At 50.2% G+C, this 20,634-nt stretch overlaps 1 protein-coding gene across 1 annotated transcript; it reads left to right on the forward strand.

Annotated features, from left to right (window-relative positions):
- Positions 1-241: 241 nt before the first annotated feature.
- E2F6 (E2F transcription factor 6) lies at positions 242-19,834 on the forward strand. The gene is made up of 7 exons (XM_080683718.1): positions 242-604; positions 7,002-7,056; positions 11,396-11,612; positions 13,163-13,318; positions 14,755-14,869; positions 16,301-16,451; positions 17,744-19,834. The coding sequence occupies exons 1-7, from the start codon at positions 497-499 to the stop codon at positions 17,779-17,781; spliced, it is 840 nt and encodes a 279-aa protein (XP_080539844.1). The 5' UTR covers positions 242-496; the 3' UTR covers positions 17,782-19,834.
- The last annotated feature ends 800 nt before the right edge of the window (positions 19,835-20,634 follow it).

A 20,634-nucleotide genomic window follows, 5' to 3' on the forward strand; every position in this document is an offset into this window, starting at 1 on the left:
TGTTTCCCGGCCCCTGTTTTCTGTGTGCTCCCCCCAATCCCACCTCTTTCACCCTCCAACCCCACCCTTCACCCCCCTGCCCAGTTCCCTTCCCCTGGATCCCAGCTCCACCTCTTCCTTTGCCCTCGCCATCCTCTCCTGGATTCCGCCGCCGGGTTTTCGCGGGCTCCGGCATCTGGGAGAGGATTGGCGCGCGGGGCGTTCCGGCGGCGGCGCGCCTGCGCAGTGGGGGCGGCGCACTGCGCATGCGGGGAGATGGCGGCTGGGCGCCCAGGGAGTCGTGGGTGACCCTGCTCTCCTCCAACCCGCGTTGTAACCCCGCGGCCGTGGGCAGTGCGTGTCCGACCGCGGCCCGGCCCGGCGCGCCTCGGAACAGTCCGCGGCGCTGCTCCAGCTTGGCTCTGGGGCCGGCGCGGGTGGGGGGCGGCGGGCGGCCCGACCCGGAGAAGGCGGGAGACTCGCGGGGGGCGAGGGCGAGGGGCGGCCGCGGGGCAGCATGAGTCAGCAGCGGCCGGCGCGCAAGCTGCCCAGCGAGCTCGTGGACCCGGCAGAGGAGACGGTGCGCCGCCGGTGCCGAGACCCCATCAACGTGGAGGGCCTGCTGGTGAGTCCGCGGGACGGCCGAGTCCCGAGCTCCTGGGGCTCCGCGCGGGTAGCGGGGAGGGGGGGGTCGTCGGGTCCCAGGCTCGACCGCCTCCGTCCCTCCGCGGGGAAGCTGGTCTGAGCGTCTCCTGGATTGGGACCCCCCCCCTTCCCCCCCGGGCCGGGCCCGCGGCTGCACCCCGGTCCCCTCTGCTTCCCGCCCATGACAGACTGTACACCAAACCGGTCCTTCGCCAAACCCTCTCGCCTCCTTTGAGCACGGACTCCCGCAAGTGTTCTCGGCCTTCTTGGCATTTCCTTTGGGGCTACAGAGCGGTGGCGGGGACAATGGCTCAACTTTGCGTTAGAAAGCCCTGTTTGCCTGCATGCCCCGCAGCCTCGGTGGTACCTCTGCAAGCTCTCGTGTTTCTCTCCCGCCGCCTCTCCCCTTCTCCTGCCTGACTGCAACCATTGAAAAGCTTGACGACTTGTTTCTGTTGGAAACTCTCACCTTTCCCACCCCACTTTCAGCAAGTGAATTCTCTCGCGTCCTGTCAGGCCGAGAAAAATGGGCTCCTTTCCTGCAAAAGGTTAATTTCCTTTCTTCTTGCCCTAGACTGGATGCGATGTGTTGTTTTTTTCTCCGTGGTTCTCAGGGTTGGGGTGAAGTCTTCATTTTCCATTTCTCCCCATGTTTTCTATTTCTCTGCTGATTCCTTCCCAGAACTGGTCAGTAGGCCCAGTCCCCAAGGGGGACTCAGTGCACGCAAGTGGTGTAATGACACGGTCTTACTTTGTTTCTCGCAGCAGCCCTAAGAGATGGTGATTCTTGTTTTACAGTTGCCAGAATAGACCTGGAGGTGTGAAGTGGCTTGCCCAGGGTAAGGTAGTAGGAAGGAAAGCCAGGATTTGACCTCACTGTGTCTGATTCCAGATGCTAAACTCCTGACTGCTTCTTTAGAGATCCTTCCCATAATTCGATCTATCCTCCCATCTTCTGCATCTCTTCCCCTTCATAGCCAAACTTTCTGGAAAAAAATTATTTGCATTCACTGTGCCCACCCCGCTCAACTCTCATTACCACCTTCACCAGCTGCCGGGGCGGGGTGGGGGTGGGGGGCTCTGCCCTCTGCCCTCCGCCCTCCGCCCGGCTCTCGGGCTGTTCTAACCAAGGTTGCAGACAGCATTGTTAGTTCCAGAGGATGTTGCCCTCCTTATCTGCAGTTTTGACATGATTGACGGCTTGTTTCTGTTGGAAACTCTCACTGTGGAATGGCTTCTTGAACACCATGTACCTCGGTGCCCCATCGGCTCCACTGGCCTCTCCCGTGTTCCTTTGCAAACTGCCCTGCTCATTCCTCCCGTGTTGGTGTTGTTCAGGGCTGTCTTCTACCCTCCCTACGCACTCTTCGCGTGGAAAGTCATTCGCCACCACTCTCATGACGTCTGTATAGTGTTGGTCTTCGTCTTTGAGACTCTGATAAAAGCTCTTTGCTCTCACTGTAGATAAACCACTCGATTTTGCATTTAATATCAGAAGGGACGCACACCCCTCGAAGTCTTAGATGTTCTTACCCACTGTTCATTTCCGTTACCATGTCATGGTAACTCCTGGACCTACAGAGCCAGCTCACGGCTTTTCAGCTGTCTCCTAGAGATCTCTGCTTAGATTTGAAACTCATATATCTAACATTTAACTCACTGTCTTCTTGCTAGGCAAGCAACAGGTTTGCTATATCCCATCTAATCCCATCGAATAAGTAAATGGTAACACACTCGCCGTATGGCCCACGCTCCTAACCGAAGCATCGTCCTTGCCTTTTCCAGACTGAGGCCCTCCGTCTTCCAGTCTAGTTAAAATTAATCACCAATACTTGCCACTCGGGCCATCATCTGTTTTTCAGATGGTTGCGACGCCTTCCTAACCAGCGTTCCTGTTTGCGTTGCCCAGTTTTTCTATCCATCTCCTCATTCTTTTGGACCCTTGCATAGCCACATTCCCCCTTCCAAAAGAGCTGGGTTTTTTTCTTCCTAACACACTTTTTCTTGTTATGTCCCACCGTTCTTTGGGTCTAGATTTATAGGTACTTGTCTGAAGGCTTCTCTGACAGCTCAGCACTGGGTGAGCGCGACTCCTGGTGTGCCCCACGCACCCCCTGCGTGCTTCCCCCTTGAAACGTGTGCTCTCGGCCCTGGGTGACTGTCCATTTCATTGTCACACGTCCAGCACATTGGTGCCTCTCACAGACGGGTTCGGTAAATAGCCATTGAGAGAGTGCAGCAGGTACTCTGTAAATGGCAAATGCTTGATGTATGAGTGTTTATGTTCCTGTCTGTAAGATGCTGATGCACACACCTATCTCAGTGCTTTTTAGCTGGCTAATGACCGGAAGTATTTAATAATTAAACGCATAGAAGTGTATTGCTATGCAAAGGTTAGCGATGTGTCTGGCTGAGTGTTTGATGCGCTCCGGGTAAATGGCTTGGGCACTGGATTTTGAGAAGGGAGAAAATAGTGTTGTTGGAGGTGGAACTTAGCCCACACATTGAAAAACAAGGGAAATTTAAGTGAGGGAGGAGAACACAGTTGCCTTGGCTAAAGGCATTTTTCAAAGGGCTCTTAAAGGGACATGATTCCCCAGACAGACAACCGGTGCAAAGAAAAATCTGTCTAAAGAAACTTTTAACCAATTTAGAGGCAATGCTTAAGATTTTAGCCCCTAAAACTCACCTTTTATTTGTTTTTTTTCTTCTTTGAGATCTCAGATTTACAAGTGTAGGTCTTTGGATGTGGGACTTGGGCCGTAGTAAAACAGCTTGGAATGGGCAGGCTTGCCCCCCAGGAGGTGCGGGTTCCTGGAGAGCTGTGTGCACCGTCATCCTTAGTGATTTTCCGGTTGGAGGCCTCTGCCTCCTCCGTTCAGTTCCCACTAGGACACTCACAGGCGAGGTGATAGACCCGGACAGATGCGAGAGGGATCGGAGGGTTGGGAGGGACAGCTCTTAGGTAGTCCAGTCATGAAGTTTGACTGCCACTGGCTCTCCCTTGGCATCCCCTCTGGGGGTTACCTCGGAATAACCTCTCAGTGGGACTTTCTTAAAAGAGTAGAAACAGGGATGCTGCCCCCACAGTGGTGGGTTGCCAGGACTGGAAGAAGCAACACCTGTGGTGGCACCTGGGCAGGTTCCATGGAGATGTGAGGGAGCATTCCTCTGGGGGCTGCCTTCTAAAGATCCTGGAAAGGTAAAACATAGCCGATTTTAGACTCCTAGAAGCAGACTAAGAATCACGCTCCGCAGGTGTAGTTCTTCCAGTGCAGGTCCTCAAGTGTCGTCCCTCCAGATTCTTCGGCCCGTGAAACGCAAGTCACAGGCATCTGACCCACACTCCAGACATAGGACAGCGGCTCAGCCTCCCGTTCATAAGGAAGATGGGAGTCACAGAGCAGGAACCGGTCCGAGCGATTCCTGATCCCAGCCGCTCAATGTTGGAGAGTTCTTGATTAGGTCTCGGGGCCTGGGAGTCATGCTCCCTGCTCCACCTCTGGCCTCTCGGTGCCACCCTCGGAGGCTTCCTGCAGCTGAGTAGCTTTTCAGCCGCCTCCTGTCAAGAGTTGTGGGTGTCCAGTTTTAATGTGAACCATCTCTGTCCTTTCCAGTCCCCGCGGGCAGTGTTTTGGCTGACATAATTCTGTCAAAAACGGAAACTGGTGGTTCACTCAGTAGATCAGCGTCCCACCCACAGATTTCTTCAAGACAAACCACCTACTTTTCGGGGGGGCGGTCTGTGAGGCCCCCTGGAACTCTCAAAAACCTTAGTGTGACAGGTGCGCCCTGGGGTGTTAACCAGAAGGCGTGCAGGCATGCCCGCGCCTTCCTCTTTAGGCTGTTCTGGCAGCGCCTTAGATTCAGTCTTTCTCGGAAGTCATGAATTTTTAGCTTCTGGAGACGCTCAAAATTTTTAAAGTCACTACTTTTTTTTTTTTTTTTAAATATATTTTATTGATTTTTTTACAGAGAGGAAGGGAGAAGAGGGAGAGAGAGTTAGAAACATCGATGAGAGAGAAACATCGATCAGCTGCCTCCTGCACACCTCCCACTGGGGATGTGCCCGCAACCAAGGTACGTGCCCTTGACCGGAATCGAACCTGGGACCCTTCAGTCCGCAGGCCGACGCTCTATCCACTGAGCCAAACCGGTCAGGGCTAAAGTCACTCCTTTTTAGTTTAACAGGCCTTTCCTCAGTACATTTTACTGTGAACTGCGAGGGAAAACCAGGTGCCACCGTCCACCTTTGCACGGCAGTCTCCTTAGAGATGACCGTGATCATCCGCCGTCCACACGGCTGCAGTGACGGTGCGGAGGCTCTGGCTCACACAGCCAGGATGCCCGCCGCCCGCCGCCAGCCGCATGCTCCTCCCGCAGTGCAGCGAGTGTCCCGAGGCCAGGTTCTACTGACGCCCTTTTCCCAGACGGCTTAGTCTTGAGCAGACTGTGGGTGATTACACTGTGGGTGTGTAAGGGAATGCCCCGGAGCTGCACACGGAATTCTTCCGGCATCTGCAGTTTCCCCTCGGATGATCCGAGAAAAAAACATGTACGCAGGACAAAACCGGATAAAGTCAGTGTAAAAAAGGAATATTTGGGTGAAAGGGATGTGGCTTTTTATTTTTTATTTACTTATTTTTTGGGGGGTCAATCCTCACCTGAGAATACTTTTTCCATTGATTTTTAGGGGTGGGGAGAGAGAGAGAGAGACATTGATGTGAGAGAGACACATCGATGGGTTGCCTCCCAGTCAAACCTGGACTGGAGCCAGGATTGAACCTGAACCCAAGTACGTGCCCCTGACTGGGAATTGAGCCCTCGACCATTCAATGCTTGGGCTGACGCTGTACCCCTGAGCGACACGGGCCAAGGCGGGAGGTGGCAGTTCTTGGCACTATTGCGGCACCTTTTCTGAAGGCCGAGATTGTTTCAAAATAAAAAGGAAACAGGTGACCCAGAGGGGCCTCTGTTATTCCTCAGCTCAAGTGGCAGCCCCTCCCACTCCGCCTTGTCACCATTTTTTCTTCCTTACAGGGGCCTTTCGGGGTGTAGAGCGCCAGTCTCCCGGGGTGAGGTGCATGCTGTGCTCTGGGGGCTAAGTGACTTGTGATGATGGATTTTGCACACCCCAGCAGGTGTACATTTTTCTTTAAATCCTACCACTCAGTTAATTTTACAGCATAATCCTATTTCAGTGGGATTACTCCATATCAAGTTAACTTGTTAATAGAGGCTGCCATCATGTCACAGACAATGTGGAAGCCGTGATGCCAAGAATTTGTGACACATCAACTAAGAGCTTTGTAGCTGCTCACCTTCAGGCTCCCCGGCCCCAGCCTTTGTGCTTTTCCTCCCATACTTATGTTCCCAAACCGTGAGCTTGAATCTGTCTTCTCATTGTTCACAAATCTGTGATGAGTCTCCACTGGTTATAACGGAAAGTCGAAACGCCTTAGCGTGCTCTCCTGGTCTTCCATGTTGAGTCTGGTGCTAGCATGCCCTTCAGGGGTCCCCTTCCCTGGGAATCCTGTCCCTTGGGGTGCATCCATTATAGCCTGTTGACCCTTCTCGGGGAGCACCTCGTAGAACTACCTCCGCTTCGCTGCGCCTATTGGGGGCCAGTTTTCCCACTTAGACAAGAGCTAACCCTGGTTGGTCACAGCCTGCCTGGAGCCACCTCATTGTACTGCCTTCTAAGCATGCAGCTTACGTGGGCTCCTGTGTGCGCCCGGCGTTGTCTGAAGGTTTATGTAAACTCCCATGGTCTCTAAATAGCGATAAAGCCGCGACGCGTGGATGTGGAGCCACCACTTCCTGGCTGTCCAGGAACCCACAGGAAGCCTTTGTTCGTCTGAACACCGCGTTGCTGCTGTGCGGGCAGTGTCGCCCGTCGGGAGAGGTGCTGCTCCTTGTACGCGGACCGAGAGGACCGCACGGCTGCCTGGGAACGGCCGGGGCCCACCTGTGGGAGCCCCTTCCAGGGAGCGCTTCCTGACTTAGACATACCTTGACCTCGACTAGCCTTCCGGAGTCAGAGCAGCATCCTGATGGTTCTGCTGTTGCTTCTTCCTCAGTGTCTGATGAGACCACAAATGGATGTGCATTCAGTAACGTGTTCTCAGATCTATTTCCTCTCTCCCTCATCATTTCTCCTCCCTCTCTCTCTTGAGCTACTTAGAAATTTAAGTCGATGACACTGGCAGATGTGGTTACAGTTAGACTAGATGTAATTTAGAAGAAGGACCGGTTTTCTCACACCCAAATTATTACCCCAGAGTGAAAAAAAAATCTGTTTTCCAGTAAAATGCGGTTTGTGTGCATTGTTGTCTTTAAGTTACTGAGTTAAATTTCTCTTTGTTTCTTTTTTCCAGCCATCAAAAATAATGATTAATTTAGAAGATAATGTACAGTATGTGTCCATGAGAAGTAAGTTGATTCTTGAATAGCTTTTAGGTTTTGAAGTTTGAACTATGATTTAAGTGACTTATTTTTAAATGTACATGAGTTGATGAGAGCCTTAAATAAGATGTATTATCTGTGCACTGAAATGTAACCCTTGGCGTTTCCTGAGGATGTGGGCTGAGTGCTGTGCACGGTGCGTGGCTCTGCTGCGCTTCCCCAAAGGCCGGGGGGCAGAACCCGCGATGGCCGGGAAGCAGGAGCCGATGGCCGGGAAGCAGGAGCCGGCCCTTCCTCCTGGCTCCTGGGACTTCCTGCCTCTGCCTCCGACTCCTGCCCGGGGCAGTCCGTCAGTGGAAGGGGAGGGCTGCCGGGTGCCCTCACTCCCATCCTGGAAACGGTTATAGAGTGCCCACCCCTCGCTGCCCCTTCACGTGTGCTGTTCTCATTGGGTGCACATGCATACATGACGCCCGGGCAGGAACCTTAACGCCAGCCCTGACGTCTTCCTCAGCCCCGTCATCTCGCCGTCTTGGTCTTCGGGTTTTCCCTGGGGGGTGCTCGTCCCTCTGCCCCACACCGCCAGCTTCGTGAACTGTCTGGCACTCGTTGAGCTCTCACCAGACCTGGCCCCAGTGAGCTCTTTGCATGGATGGTCCCAGCCGCCCTCAGAACGTAGATGTGGGTTGTTACTCATTGTGTAGACGCGGAACCTGAGGCCCAGAGAGGTCAAGTAACTCGCTCAGTCAGGGCTCAGCCCCCCGGGGGCCTCTCTGGCTTAAGCCCACCGTCTTAACCCCCGCGCTGCACTGCTGCCCGCAGTTCAGGTTCTCCCAAACTGACGTGGGGGCACCGCCGCCTCTGCAGGCCCCGCCCCCAGGCTCAGCCTCTGCCGCCGTGGGATTTTTCCAGGACGGAAATGGGACTGCGATGTCACTCAGCCTGACTCCTCAGTGATGCTGTTACCTCCAGAGAAGGCCCCGACTCCCCATCTCTTGGTTTTACCTACTTGTGTTAGGGTTATAAGCCACCGCACAGCCCTGGAAGGAACAAGGCAGTAGGGGATGGGCAGGGAACGGCAAGGCCCTGGAAGGTCGCCTCCCGCTTCCCTGCGCCAGCACCTGCGGCTCGCCCATCGCCCATCGCTAACGCCACTGCGGTGGACTCCCTGTGTCCCCAAACGCGCTGTGTCCTCTGTCGCGGTGTCCCCGTCAGAGGGGGAGGGCACCTCCCTCGTCTTTCTAGTCTCTGTTCCCAGCACCTCCCTGTTAGGAGGCTTCCCAGCCCCCCTCCCGGTACGGCTTTATGTCATCTCCAGTAACCGGATACCTCGCTAGCACTTGCTCACGGCATTGCAGTCCAGTGCTTTACTAGACGGCACGGCGGAGAGCTTTCCGCGTGGAGATCTTTTAACCATATCTCCCTTCAGCCACGATCAACTTAGAGGTGTTAACTAAGGTCTGCTCTCTATAAAAGGACTAACACGATAGGAAACCTGTCCTGAGCTTATAACACTATGTCTTGCTAGTAATCTAGTTTAATTAAATGCATGGTTTTTATTTTGTTTTCGTTTATTTTTTATTGACTTTAGAGAAAGAGGAATGGAGAGGGGGAGATAGAGAGAGAAACATCCATGTGAGAGAGAAACATTGATCAGTTGCCTCTTGTATGCCCCCTGAGGATCGAACCCACAACCTTTTAGTGAGTGTACCCACAGCCGGCCAGGGCTAAATGTATGCTTTTTAAAGTTAGAATTTCTAATTTGTAATCTTCCAAGGTTCGCTGTAGAATTGTGACTTCCTTCTAGTTATACTTAAAATTTTTTTTAAAATTTCTTTTTAAGCCTGTTTAATCTCAAGTATAGGCATGGCCTGCACAAAGGAGACATTTATGTTACAAAATAGGTGCTTTTGTTCTTGGAATAACCGCGTGATCTTTAAGCTGCGTGCGCCATTGCAGCGGTTCTGATGGGGCGCTTCTGATTGAGGTGGTATGAATATTTCTTTTGAGGCACGCTGACTGGTATGCTATGGAAGGAGAGAAAAAGAAAACTCATAGACTCCACACTAGAACAGCTTCGTGATTTGTAAATGTATTTCCTCTGCACACCAAACCATAAGGACTTTTTTTCAGTATCAAATTGGGAAAGATGAAGAGAATAATAACATTCAGTTCTGGCAAGGCCTCACACACTGCCTCCAGTGGGGAAAATCCACAGCCTGCCTGGCAGGTTTATCAGGACAATCAAATTCCTTTAAAAACGCCCTCTTATGCAGCAGTTTCACATCTTGTAACTTATCTAAAGGAAAGATGCGTCTAAAAGTTTAGCTACAGGGAGATATTGTGCAAAATCATCAAGTTGTAGACAATCTGAATTTCCGGTGTTGGGATTAGTAAGCGAATATTCCATGCAATTAAATATGATGCAGCCATAAAGAATGAAATACCATGCATTCAATAATAGAAAATACCCTTTTCAAGTTTTATTGAAAACAATTGGCGTCGTCACTGCATCAGTTTAAAGTGTAGAGCATGATGGTTGGATGTACCTGCATTGAAATGATTGTGCAGTAGGGTTATTTAACATGCACCATCTCACAGGGATGTGATTAAAAGAAAAGAAAATACCTCTCCTTGTGATGAGAACTCCGAGGGTCACTCTCACAGCTGACTTGTGGGAGTCCCACAGGTGCCCCAATCCTCATGCTGCGCACGGCCTTCGGGCAGAAATGCATCGGCCCCCAGTCGGGGTCACGGATTGAGTTCAGAGAGCATGCTAGAAAACTGTGTGCCTGTATTTGTTCTAGGAACTATATTATATTGGCACACTCGTATATGTAGGTATGTGGAAGGACAGGTGTGTATAAAAGACTAAAAACATTAGGTAGGTAAGTGAGAGAATTAAAGAGATCCCCCCCCCCTTTACTTACCTGTTAGTATAGGGCAGTGAATATAAAAAAAGATGGTATGCCACTTTCCCTCAAGGTATAGCATAATTATCCTAATAGAAGTCTAATTTTTGAGCTCTTTCAAAAACTTCAGCAGACAGGGTTCCACCGTAGCATGTGCAGAATCTTGTGAAACAGGTAAAAAATGCCAAGTCCCTGCCTTTGCTTTATAAAGAATCCCGTAACTTGAAGGCCAAATGAGAAAATTAATTCACAAATCCTTTCTGATTTCCTTGCTTAGAGTGGCGTGGGTACAAATGCAGACTCGCCACCGTGGCAGTAGCCTCTAACAATTCACATGTCCAGTGGGAACGGGTTGCATGCTTCAAATACTCCTTTACGTGTACAGCAAGCATGTCCAACGCAAAGGCTCACATGGGCCAAATAAACAAGGCTTGAGTGTCTGTGGGCCGCAAAAAAACAAAAGCTTTAATTTTCATAGAAACGTACGTTTATTTCTATAGAGACATGCAGAGTATAAAGGGCTGAGATAAATGAGTCATCATTAACATAAAATAATAGAACATTTTAATAAAAATTAGTATTTTTTCTTGAACATTAACTTACCAGATACTGGATAACTGCACAGATTAATAAGCGTCACGCAAATAAACCTATTTTTCTTGTTCTTCGAAAGCGAAATATTTCTTTTTTTTTTTTTTTTTTAATATATTTTATTGATTTTTTACAGAGAGGAAGGAAGAGTGATAGATAGTCAGAAACATCGATGAGAGAGAAACATCGACCAGCTGCCTCCTGCACACCCCCCACTGGGGATGTGCCCGCAACCAAGTTACATGCCCTTGACCGGAATCGAACCTAGGACCTTTCAGTCCACAGGCTGATGCTCTATCCACTGAGCCAAACCGGTTCTGGCCGAAAGCGAAATATTTCTTGTTGTGCACACCAAACAAGTCAGTCCAAGACTAGTGACGTGGCCATCGGCTGCTGAAATACTCGCTGCTGGTGTTAGTGGAGAGAAATGGTGCCCCTGCGCGTAAGGCGCGTAAGGGAAATGAATGCAACACGGTTATAGTCATCAGTCATTAGTAGAAAATACACTTTTCCAGTTTTATTGAAAATAATTGGCATTATTGAAAAAACAAAGTTACGAAATTTTTATTAAGACGTTTCTTACATACCATTATATTGGCTGGACCGCAAAAATATTCATTGTGGGCCGCGAGTTTGACATGCTTGGTCTAAAGCCTTTTGTTACCTGGGATAGGCTAATTTTTATCCAGTTTGAGAAATCTGTTTCATAAATCTTTCATAAAAATTAGCTCTGATTTGATCAGTGTATAGAATTTCTCTGTAGGTGTCTGTGCTTACTAACCAAGAGGAAAGACATTATTTTTAATGAGTTTAGAAAGAAATGATATTGAAAATTTTACAAATGGGTTTGTTTTGTTTCCCAGAAACTCTAAAAGTGAAGACACCTCGGTTTGATGTATCACTGGTTTATTTAACTCGGAAATTTATGGATCTTGTCAGAAATGCTCCTGGGGGTATTCTTGACTTAAACAAGGTTGCAACAAAACTGGGAGTGCGGAAGCGAAGAGTGTATGACATCACCAATGTCTTAGACGGGATCGACCTGGTCGAAAAAAAGTCTAAGAACCACATTCGATGGATGTGAGTTGGCTTCAAACTTCTCATGGCTTTTTTCCTTCTCATTAGGTGACAATGCCATGCTTAAAACAAACTGGATATTAGCAGTGTTTCGTGAAAGAAAACTTGACTCCTGTTAGAAGAGGCATTCTATAAAATCTTTTTACATTGTCCCACAAAATTTATAGCTGTTTTTTCCTACTTAAGAGTCATAGACAGTAGGATATTATGGATTAGTTAAATGGAATATGATTGGTTTTAAGATACTTTTCAAAGTATCTCTTTAGTTCATATTGATGACTCATATCAGGGGGAGTCAGGTGAGTCTAACACAGTGGTTCTTGCGTATAGTGTAACAGACACTGGGAGCCCAGGGCTGTGATCGCTGTTCTGGAGGAGAGTGTCAGCACCCTCCCCCCCCCCCCCCCCCCCGCCCCCGAGCATGATGCGGATAGGCAGTGAATGGATCACACTTAGAAACTCCTGGCGCTCAGTGGGAAAGGGCGGACTTAATGCCGGAAAGGCAGTTGCTAAAGGTAACCTGTGATGAGGAAGGAGCACATGAAGGAGGACCGTACAACATAGATGTGGGTGGACTTGGGTGTATGTTGGAGCGGGGCTACACATGCACGTCAGGAGAAAGCTGGTAGGCTTACATAGACAAGGGGTTTGGGAACGAGTCCTAAGCATGCAGCAGGAAACAGTCCCAGCATGCAAGTACATGGAGGCCTTTCAGGCAAATGAAGCTACCAACGAAGGCCGTAAAAGGACTGAGTAATCAAAGGTTATTGGAGGAAAGGGGTTTATAAAGGAGGTGTGTGTTGTTTTTTTCTCTCGATAGTATGGAAATGCAGATTGAATTCTAATTTGAACGTGTTTTCTAAATAACATTAAACAGCCATTAACGGGGGGTGAATATCGTTTGTGTTCTGAATCACTAAAGCGGATCAGGTTGAACACCAGCAAGGAGAAAACGGTGGTAGCAGTCTCCTGTCTTTATTTTCGTTAAGCATGGAGAAGAAAAGAGCAGCTGTTACTCAGGCCAGGCATTGGGTTAGACAACAGTAAAGTAAGTTTGTAAGAACAATGAACATAATCGTTGTATGCAGGTAGAACTGGTATCAGACGCACAGTAGGGAAGAATACAGACTGGAAAATGGAGCAGAGGACCTGTCCTTCAGCCAGGACTTGTTTTTCATGTGTAGGGACTAAGGGACTAAGGTCATAACCTGGCCAACGCCAGGCCGTGTGTCCTGGAGCGGAGCTGACCCTGGGCTCTGTTGGCTCCTGGTTCAGCCATCATTTCAGTAAGCTTGCCCTGCCCCTTCATCCAGCTTCCCGGAGGTTATGATGTGTTTAAGTCCCTGTGAAAGGGACTGGAAATGGGGACAAAGCCCAGTCATGTGGAGGGAGAGAAATGGTGATCCAGAACAGGGGAGGGCAGAGGTGGAGTCCGAGCGTGTGTCCTGTGGGAACGCGCTCAGGACACGTTTGGGGACGGGCGGTAGGCAGTCTGCATCATGCTGCCATCTCCTGCGTGTGGCTGACGGCGGTCTCGTCCGGGGCTTTTCAAGAGGAACCGACCTCAGCAACTTCGGAGCGGTGCCCCAGCAGAAGAAGCTGCGGGAGGAGCTGTCCGACCTGTCGGCCATGGAAGAGGCTCTGGACGAGTTGATTAAGGATTGTGCTCAGCAGCTGTTCGACTTGACAGATGACAAAGACAATGAAAGATATCCTTTAGCTCTGTACCTCTCTAAAGCCGTCTCCTTCCAGAGCAGGCTCCCTTAATTAGTCGTCAGCTTGGGGGTTGGGGGGCGGGTTATTCTATATAGTTAAGAAACAAAACTAGATTTTCAGGAGTTAAAGTGAGTAAAGGTTTGGTCCTGTAGCCTAATAACACATCCTGGCCTGTCGCTGCTTGGTGTGGCAATCGTTCTGGTAAATGCTACATCCTGGCCTAAGCCGTGCGGTGAGATGCCAAGGCTGACGTTGCATTTAAAATTAAACTGGTGGGGCATCCTTGTTCCTTTTCGGAGCCTGGCTGCTGTAGTAAAGGTAAAAGATTTGTTGGCTTTTGTGAGAGGCCTCTTTCCCCTCATTTCTCCATCACATTTACTTCTGCAATGGAAGGAGAGGTCATTGGAATGGCACCTGGACTGCGCCTCCAGGCCCCAAGGCCGAGGTAGTGAGTGTCAGTATTCTCTTACGCCCAGTGTCTGCACGGAGGGAGACCTGTCTCTGCAGCTGATCTTTGCTCTCCTGAGCTGTGTGCTGCTGGGTTCCCTTGGTGGCGTCTTGGGGAGGTGCTACCGACTGAGCTGTCTGTGCTTCCAGTTTATGTAGCTCGACAGCAGTCTAGGCTGCTGTTCAGTAGCTATGGGAAGGAAAGACATTGCCAGCATTACTACGCTCAGGAGGTCTGCGGAGTAAAAAAGAATGCTGGGGTAACCCAGTAAAACGCGCAATTGTTATAATTTTACCCACCACAGTAACCAGGTATAAAAATTCAGGTAGTTGGACAAGAAATCCCATAAGTAGGTGCTAATCCTGAAAAACTATATTCTCCAAGTTGATTCTACTTTTTTTAAAATATGTTTTTATTGATTTCAGAGAGGAAGGGACAGGGAGAGAAAGATAGAAACATCAGTGATGAGAGAGCCCTTGATCGGCTGCCTCCTGCATGCACTCGGGCATGTGCCCTGACCTGAATTGAACCGTGACCTCCTGGTTCATGGGTTGACAACAACCGAGCCACACCGGCTGGGTTGTTTCTACTTTTTACAGATTTTTTCCACCTTTATTTTAAGGGGTTCTCATCCCTTAAACTCTGAATATTTTTTCCTAGAGGTTCTTAGAGTTGTAGCAGGAATAGGGAATGGGTTTGGGTGGGTGGACTTGATACCTTTGAGTTGTGTTTGTCTTTATTAATATTTTTCTCCAGAAATCGTCCTCATAATCACATTAGTACAGTTTAAAGGAACTCGTAAATTGAGTTATAAATGTAAAACACTAAGTCAGAAAATACGAATTATGTATGAAAGTATTTTTACCAACTGCCCCCTTAATTGTTTGTAATGTTCTGACATTCCACTCGCATTCCTGTGTTACGAGAGCTAAGTTACCTCCCCGCAAAGCCGACCCCTGCAGATCCTTGACTGGTCTTCACGCTCGCGTACGTGACGTACCAAGACATCCACAGCATCCGCGCCTTCCACGAGCAGATTGTGATCGCGGTGAAAGCTCCGGCGGAGACCAGACTGGACGTCCCAGCCCCCAGAGAAGTAGGTGACCTGCATGTGTAAGGGGACTTCCCGCGGGAGGGGCACCTGCTGAGGCTTGCTTCTTGGCAGCCTCACTGTGGCCTCGCACGCACACGGGTCCTGCTCAAGGCCCTGTGCACGTTTTCACTTAAATCGCACAAGCTCAACACGAGGAACCTGAGGCCTAGAAGATGAATGCTCTTCCTCACGGTCAGGGTAAGAAACAGCCGCACTGCAGCCCAGAGAGTTTGTCTTCAGAGTCTTCTTAACTGTCGGGCTGTACGCCTCTCAGAGGAATTACCAGGAATTGGCTGAAGTCTTGAAGTTCCAGAAGGAAATCTGGTGTCAGCTAAGGCGCTAGGGAATTAATTCACTAACCCAACTCAAAAGACGGGTGAGGACAGTAGACTATTACGTTATACAGTAAAAGTGAAAAGTTACCCTTTGAATGAACATACTACTCTCCCAAGCTGCCAGTGCTCAGCACACTCCTCCCCTTGCAGGGACGTGTGTATTGGAAGGTAATTGTCATCGGAAGGTGGCTTGGTAAGGACGGAGTCCGAACCAAGGAGAGCGGCCATTCCTGGGGCAGACGGTCGGCTCTGACAGGCTGGTGGACCCTGGGTGCTCAGTGATGCTGTAGGGACTTGCCTCGCTGTAGGGAGGAGGACTCGGCACCCACCTTGCTTGTCCCCAGCAGGCACTGTCCGAGGGAGTGCAGATGCTCTCGGCTGCCTGTGGCCCAGGAGGCTGTAGGAAGGGGCACGTGGTCCTGAGGCCGAGGCGCCGCCTCTTACCGGGCTCTGCTCCGAGATCCCTGGCTGTGCACCCGGGCCCACCGCACGGACGGGAGGAGAAAGGCTGACAGTCAAACCCACTCCCGGTCAGAGCAAAGGACCGTTTCTAACGGGAGCTGTTCCTTAAGAACATAGCATAGTTCTCTGTAGAAGCTTCAACTTCCTGACAGCTCATGGATTCCAGTGGCTTAAATTACATGAGGTATATTTTGTGTTGATCTCAGCTTCTTTTTCAAGTGGACAAAAGAATGGTCTGTCAGTTAGCTCTTCAGTGGTCTGCCACTCGAAACACCCTGAGCACCTGAGACCACAGGGGTTCTTGGTTTTTCTGTCATCAAGACACTGGGTGTGGCTCACGAGCTCATTCCTCGAAGGGGCCAGTCAGCCCTGCGGGGAGAGGTGGGCTCTGGAGCACTGAGGCGCTCTCGGTGCGCGATGGCTCGGGAGCCATTTTCTGTGATCAAGGAGCTGTTTTTAATGCGACGTGGCCAGTGGGTGTAATGCCGCAAAAGCTTCGTCATGGTTTTCTCGAACAGAAGGGGCATTCTCGGGGTTTACGTGTCTAGAAACGTCCCCTGACACTGGCACTTCGTCCAGTAGGTGAAGGTACGTTGGGATCCTCCGGTTGACGCTGACGTTTGCGTGTCTTTGCCAGGACTCCATCACGGTGCACATACGGAGCACCAAGGGGCCCATCGACGTCTACCTGTGTGAAGTGGAGCAGGGTCGCTCCGGCAGGAAGGGCTCTGAAGGTGCAGGACCCTCGGCATCTAAGAAAAGCAAACACTCGAAAAAGCCTGACCAAGGTAAGCACGCCGATTTTCTGGGCCAGGGAAATGTAAGGTTCTAGTGATTTTTAAATTGTATAATACTTTTTAAAAAGTGTGCTGGGTGATGTTGCTTAATAAAATTATATAGGTTTCTGGGAAAAAAATTGATACAAATCAGTGGAAGCATATACTGTGTTCGTGGATAAGAAGAATTAACATCATTAAAATGCCAATACTACCCAAAGCAACCTATAGATTCAACGCAATTCCTATCAAAACACCAGTGGTGCATTTCTCAGAACCAGAGCAGATAATCCAGAAAGTTACATGGAACCGCAAAGACCCTGGAAGGCACAGCAATCTTGAGAAAGGACAAAGTGGGAGGAATCGCACTACTTGGTTTCAGGTGGTATGACATCAAGGCCGTAGTAATCGGAACAGCCTGGAACTGGCGTAAAAGCACATAGTCAGCGGGACAGGACCAAGCCCAGAAGTAAAGTCACACCTTCATGTCAATTACACTTGACAAGGGGGCCCTGGCCAGTTTGGCTCAGTGGATAGAGCATCGGCCTGTGGACTGAAGGGTCCTGGGTTCGATTCCTGTCAAGGGCATGTACCTTGGTTGTGGACTCCATCCCCAGTAGGGGGCGTGCAGGAGGCAGCCAGTCAATGATTCCCTCATCATTGATGTTTCTATCTCTGTCCCTCTCCCTTCCTTTCTGAAATCAATAAAAAATATTTTTTTTTAAATAAAGTTTGACAAGGGGGCAAGAACACACAATGAGGTAAAGATAGTCTCTTCAATAAATGGTGTTGGGAGAATGTTAGACTCAACCATAAAAATCCTACAAGAAAACAGTAAAATCTCGGACATTTCACATTGCAATATTTTTTTCTGATCTATCTTCTTGGGGAAGGGAAACTAAAAAAATAAACAAATGGGACTACATCAAACTAAAAAGTTCTGCACAGCAAAGGAAACCATCAGAAATATGAAAGCAACCACGCCTGGGAGAACGTATTCGAACATCTTGACAGTTACATTCCGTGTGGTTTTGATGAGAGTAAAAACCTGGGATCGTGGTGGTCCCGTGTGGAACCAGCTGGGAGAGGTCTCTGGTGGAGAAGGCTGTCCACGGTCTCGGACGGGGGCTCGCGGGTCCATGTGCCTTCCAGTGTGTTCTTGGGACTTCGAACGGCGGCCGCAGGCCATTCACATGGCGCCTGACCAGGGTTCTTCCATCTTCTGCAGTTGAATTGTGTGCTGTTACCTGGCTGCTTTTTAAACCCTCGTTAGAAGAATTTCTTTTGTGTTTGTTATTTTTCAGAAGAAAATCCTCCACAGCAAAGCGAAGCGAGTGACTGATGGGAGTTGCGCGCCCGTGCGTTGAGTGGCTTTGGAGCGCCGCGTGGGTGAGGACGCATCGAGTTTGGTCCTCAGCGGTCAGTCACTGTGAAGTCCCCCTCGGGCGGTAGCAGCACCGAGGCCAGTAGTGTCTCTAGTGGCTCGCTGCTTAGATTCCGGGATTCTTGTGGTTTCCACACTCAAAAACGACTCTTTTTATACTTGACTGCTTTTTGTCGGTGGCCTAGATATCCTGCCTACTGACGTTCCCTCCTCAGTATCACTAACCCCGAGACGGCCGGTCCTGCGTGGACTGCCCTCCCGCCAAGGATCATGTGTCGTCATCACAAGAGCAGTTGCCTTACACGAGGTCACGTCTGCATTAGCTGCTGCGCAGTGGGTGGGCGTGCACACGCACCTCAATGTGACGTCTGTGTACATACCTGTATCATGCTTCGATTGCTTATGTGTGTCTCAGTGAGTCTTCGCCATTGTACAGCCAAAATCATGTATCTATGGAAATTACCAGATTCTCTAACCTGTGGTATCTGTAACGTAGTAGAATCCTCTGACCTTAACGATCATGGGTTTAATTAGGGTTTCAGTGTGGTTCCCGTGGTGGGAGGGCTCAGGCTGCCGACAGTGAGTGACTGAGCAGACCGGTGGCATCCCCACACCTTCAGGGACAAGTGTGGAAAGACCATCAGGTGGTGGCTTAGTGAGTGTGAGACAGGAATCCAGTGACGGTGGCAGCTGGCAGCTGTCCTAAGCGTTTTGCCAGCAGGTTTGTGATGTTTCTGTGGGCAGCCTTGCCCCTCGCTCAGAGGGGTGCGTTTAGGCCTTAGTTGCCCCGTGCCCTCTCTCCCGCTCCAGGCCCCTTCTCCAAGTACCTAGCTATGTCTACCTCACTGGTAAATCACGTACCACCCTGTGCCTCAGCTCACTCGAGTTACCGTGAGACTGTGAGCTCCTGGAGGGACTGTCTTAATTACCGCTCCGCCCAGAGCCTTGCACAATGCCTGCACACAAACGTGCTCAGTGGCTGAACAGACCCGCAAGTGAGTGGATTGTGAAATTAGACTGCACATCCGTGGCTTGTCTGCCAAAAGCATCTTATGAGTATCATTCAGATTTATATTTTAAACGTCTCTTGCTTTCAAAGAAAAATTTGAAGCAACTTGAAATTAAGATCATGTATAAAAAGGTTTAAAATAGGAATCAAAATACTGAAAAATAGTGCTGACTGTTTAGGATGCACATACCTCTGCACTCCAGTGGCTTTTCCCTGTGCCCCGTGCACGTGGCCGCCTCCCCCCAACAGTCCCCCTCCCCCCCCCCCCCCCCGGCTTTCTCTCCAGGCCTGGACTGCTGGGAGTGCTCCCGTGTGGGACTTAAGCAGGAGTATATATAGGTCAGGTCTCTGAGAAGACCGGGGCTGCAAAGTAGAACTGGCAGCTGGCAGTCTGTATGTGACGGCCAGCACCCTGAGGAGGAGGTCATCTGACGCAGCGGTCACCAACCTTTCGGACCTCACGGACCACCGGTTGGTGACGGCTTACCTAACGAGGGTAGAGCAGGAGGAGAGGAGAGGCCCTGAGCATCTGTATGGAAGGGGAAGTAGGAAGAAAAGGCCTTTCCTGAGAAGGAATGGGGGGTGAGGGGTAAGGAAGGTAGTTTCCCCAAAAACCAACAAAGGAAGCGTGGCCAAAGGTGATGGCATTGTTTCTGAGCAGCAGTTCCGTACTCACGAAACGTGACACGTGTTCAGCTTTACAGATTGGTCCGAGGGTAAAAGAGATCATGTGAACAAAGTTCTTTGTAACCATAGACGTGTGATATAAAGGAATGTTCTCCATCTTCGGTGTCCGGTGTGTCTTCTTACAGCTGCTTTTGCAGCCCCGAGCTAGCTCCCAGCCCTGCCTTCCCCGCATGCTGCCAGCGCTGCTGTCTCTGCGCTGCCCCTTCCTGTCCTTTACCCCTTCGGAGGCCTAGGGTGTTCCCCTGCCCCCTGCAGGCCTCGCTTTCCAATCTCACTGCTCCCCTGCAACCCTCCCTCCACTCACCCCGCATTGGTCTGGAGGCTGGGCCTGCAACCCACTGCACTTTCCTGTCCCTGCCTGTGCTCTCATCCTCTGCCTGGAACTGCTCCCTCTTCTCTGCTTTCAAAGCTACCTCCCCGGTGACACCCGCCCTCCACTCCACCCCTCGGGCCTGCAAGTCCCCACAGGGCATTGGGTAGCCACCCACCCTCCAGTCGGCTTTCCCCACCGGTATTTCCTGCTCCTGGTGGAGGGGCCCAGCCCCCCCTCCCCCGGCTTATGTTCCCCACATTTCTGTAGCGTTGGGTACATTTTGGCTGAATGAGAAAAGTGACCTGGCTTCAGCCCATTCCCAAGAATTTGAAAACGAAGCCTGACTTTTCAAACACATAAACCAACGGACTGGATTTGCTCTAAAAGGAAAAAGCCGTCCCGAAGCTGCCTGTTCAAACTCCAGCGCACTTGTCCCTCCCTCCGCAGAGGAGATGGGCCGGCAGGCGGGAGGCCTCAAAGGACCCTAAGCGATCCGTGTGACACTGCCATCTAGTGGAGAACTAAGTTACTTAGGTTTCTTCACCTGCTTCCAATGAAGCAGGTGCTCTGCAACAGCATTTTTAAAAGAATTCCAGATCCCATTTTGTTGATAAAGTGAATTGACACTAATTTCTACGTATTAAAATTTAAATGGAGTGACGGGAAGAAAAATTACATGCCTGTGCCGAGTTTTCTGTTCTTGCCATAATCTGGTCTCCAGAGACCTTAATTGTCTTGACACCCTCACAGCATCACACTGGTCCGTGACGTTGGGCCCCCTGGTCAGGAAGCAGCCAATACC

Source organism: Plecotus auritus, assembly GCF_963455305.1.
Source record: "Plecotus auritus genome assembly, chromosome: 8".
Taxonomy (NCBI): domain Eukaryota; kingdom Metazoa; phylum Chordata; class Mammalia; order Chiroptera; family Vespertilionidae; genus Plecotus; species Plecotus auritus.

Bases quoted from the DNA above. Each gene is read 5' to 3' on its own strand.
- E2F6 (XM_080683718.1), top strand. From the start codon at position 497: ATGAGTCAGCAGCGGCCGGCGCGCAAGCTGCCCAGCGAGCTCGTGGAC. The intron at 13,319-14,754 runs ATATCCTTTAGC...ACTGGTCTTCAC, and splicing joins GATGACAAAGACAATGAAAG to GCTCGCGTACGTGACGTACC. The intron at 16,452-17,743 runs GTAAGCACGCCG...GTTATTTTTCAG, and splicing joins CTCGAAAAAGCCTGACCAAG to AAGAAAATCCTCCACAGCAA.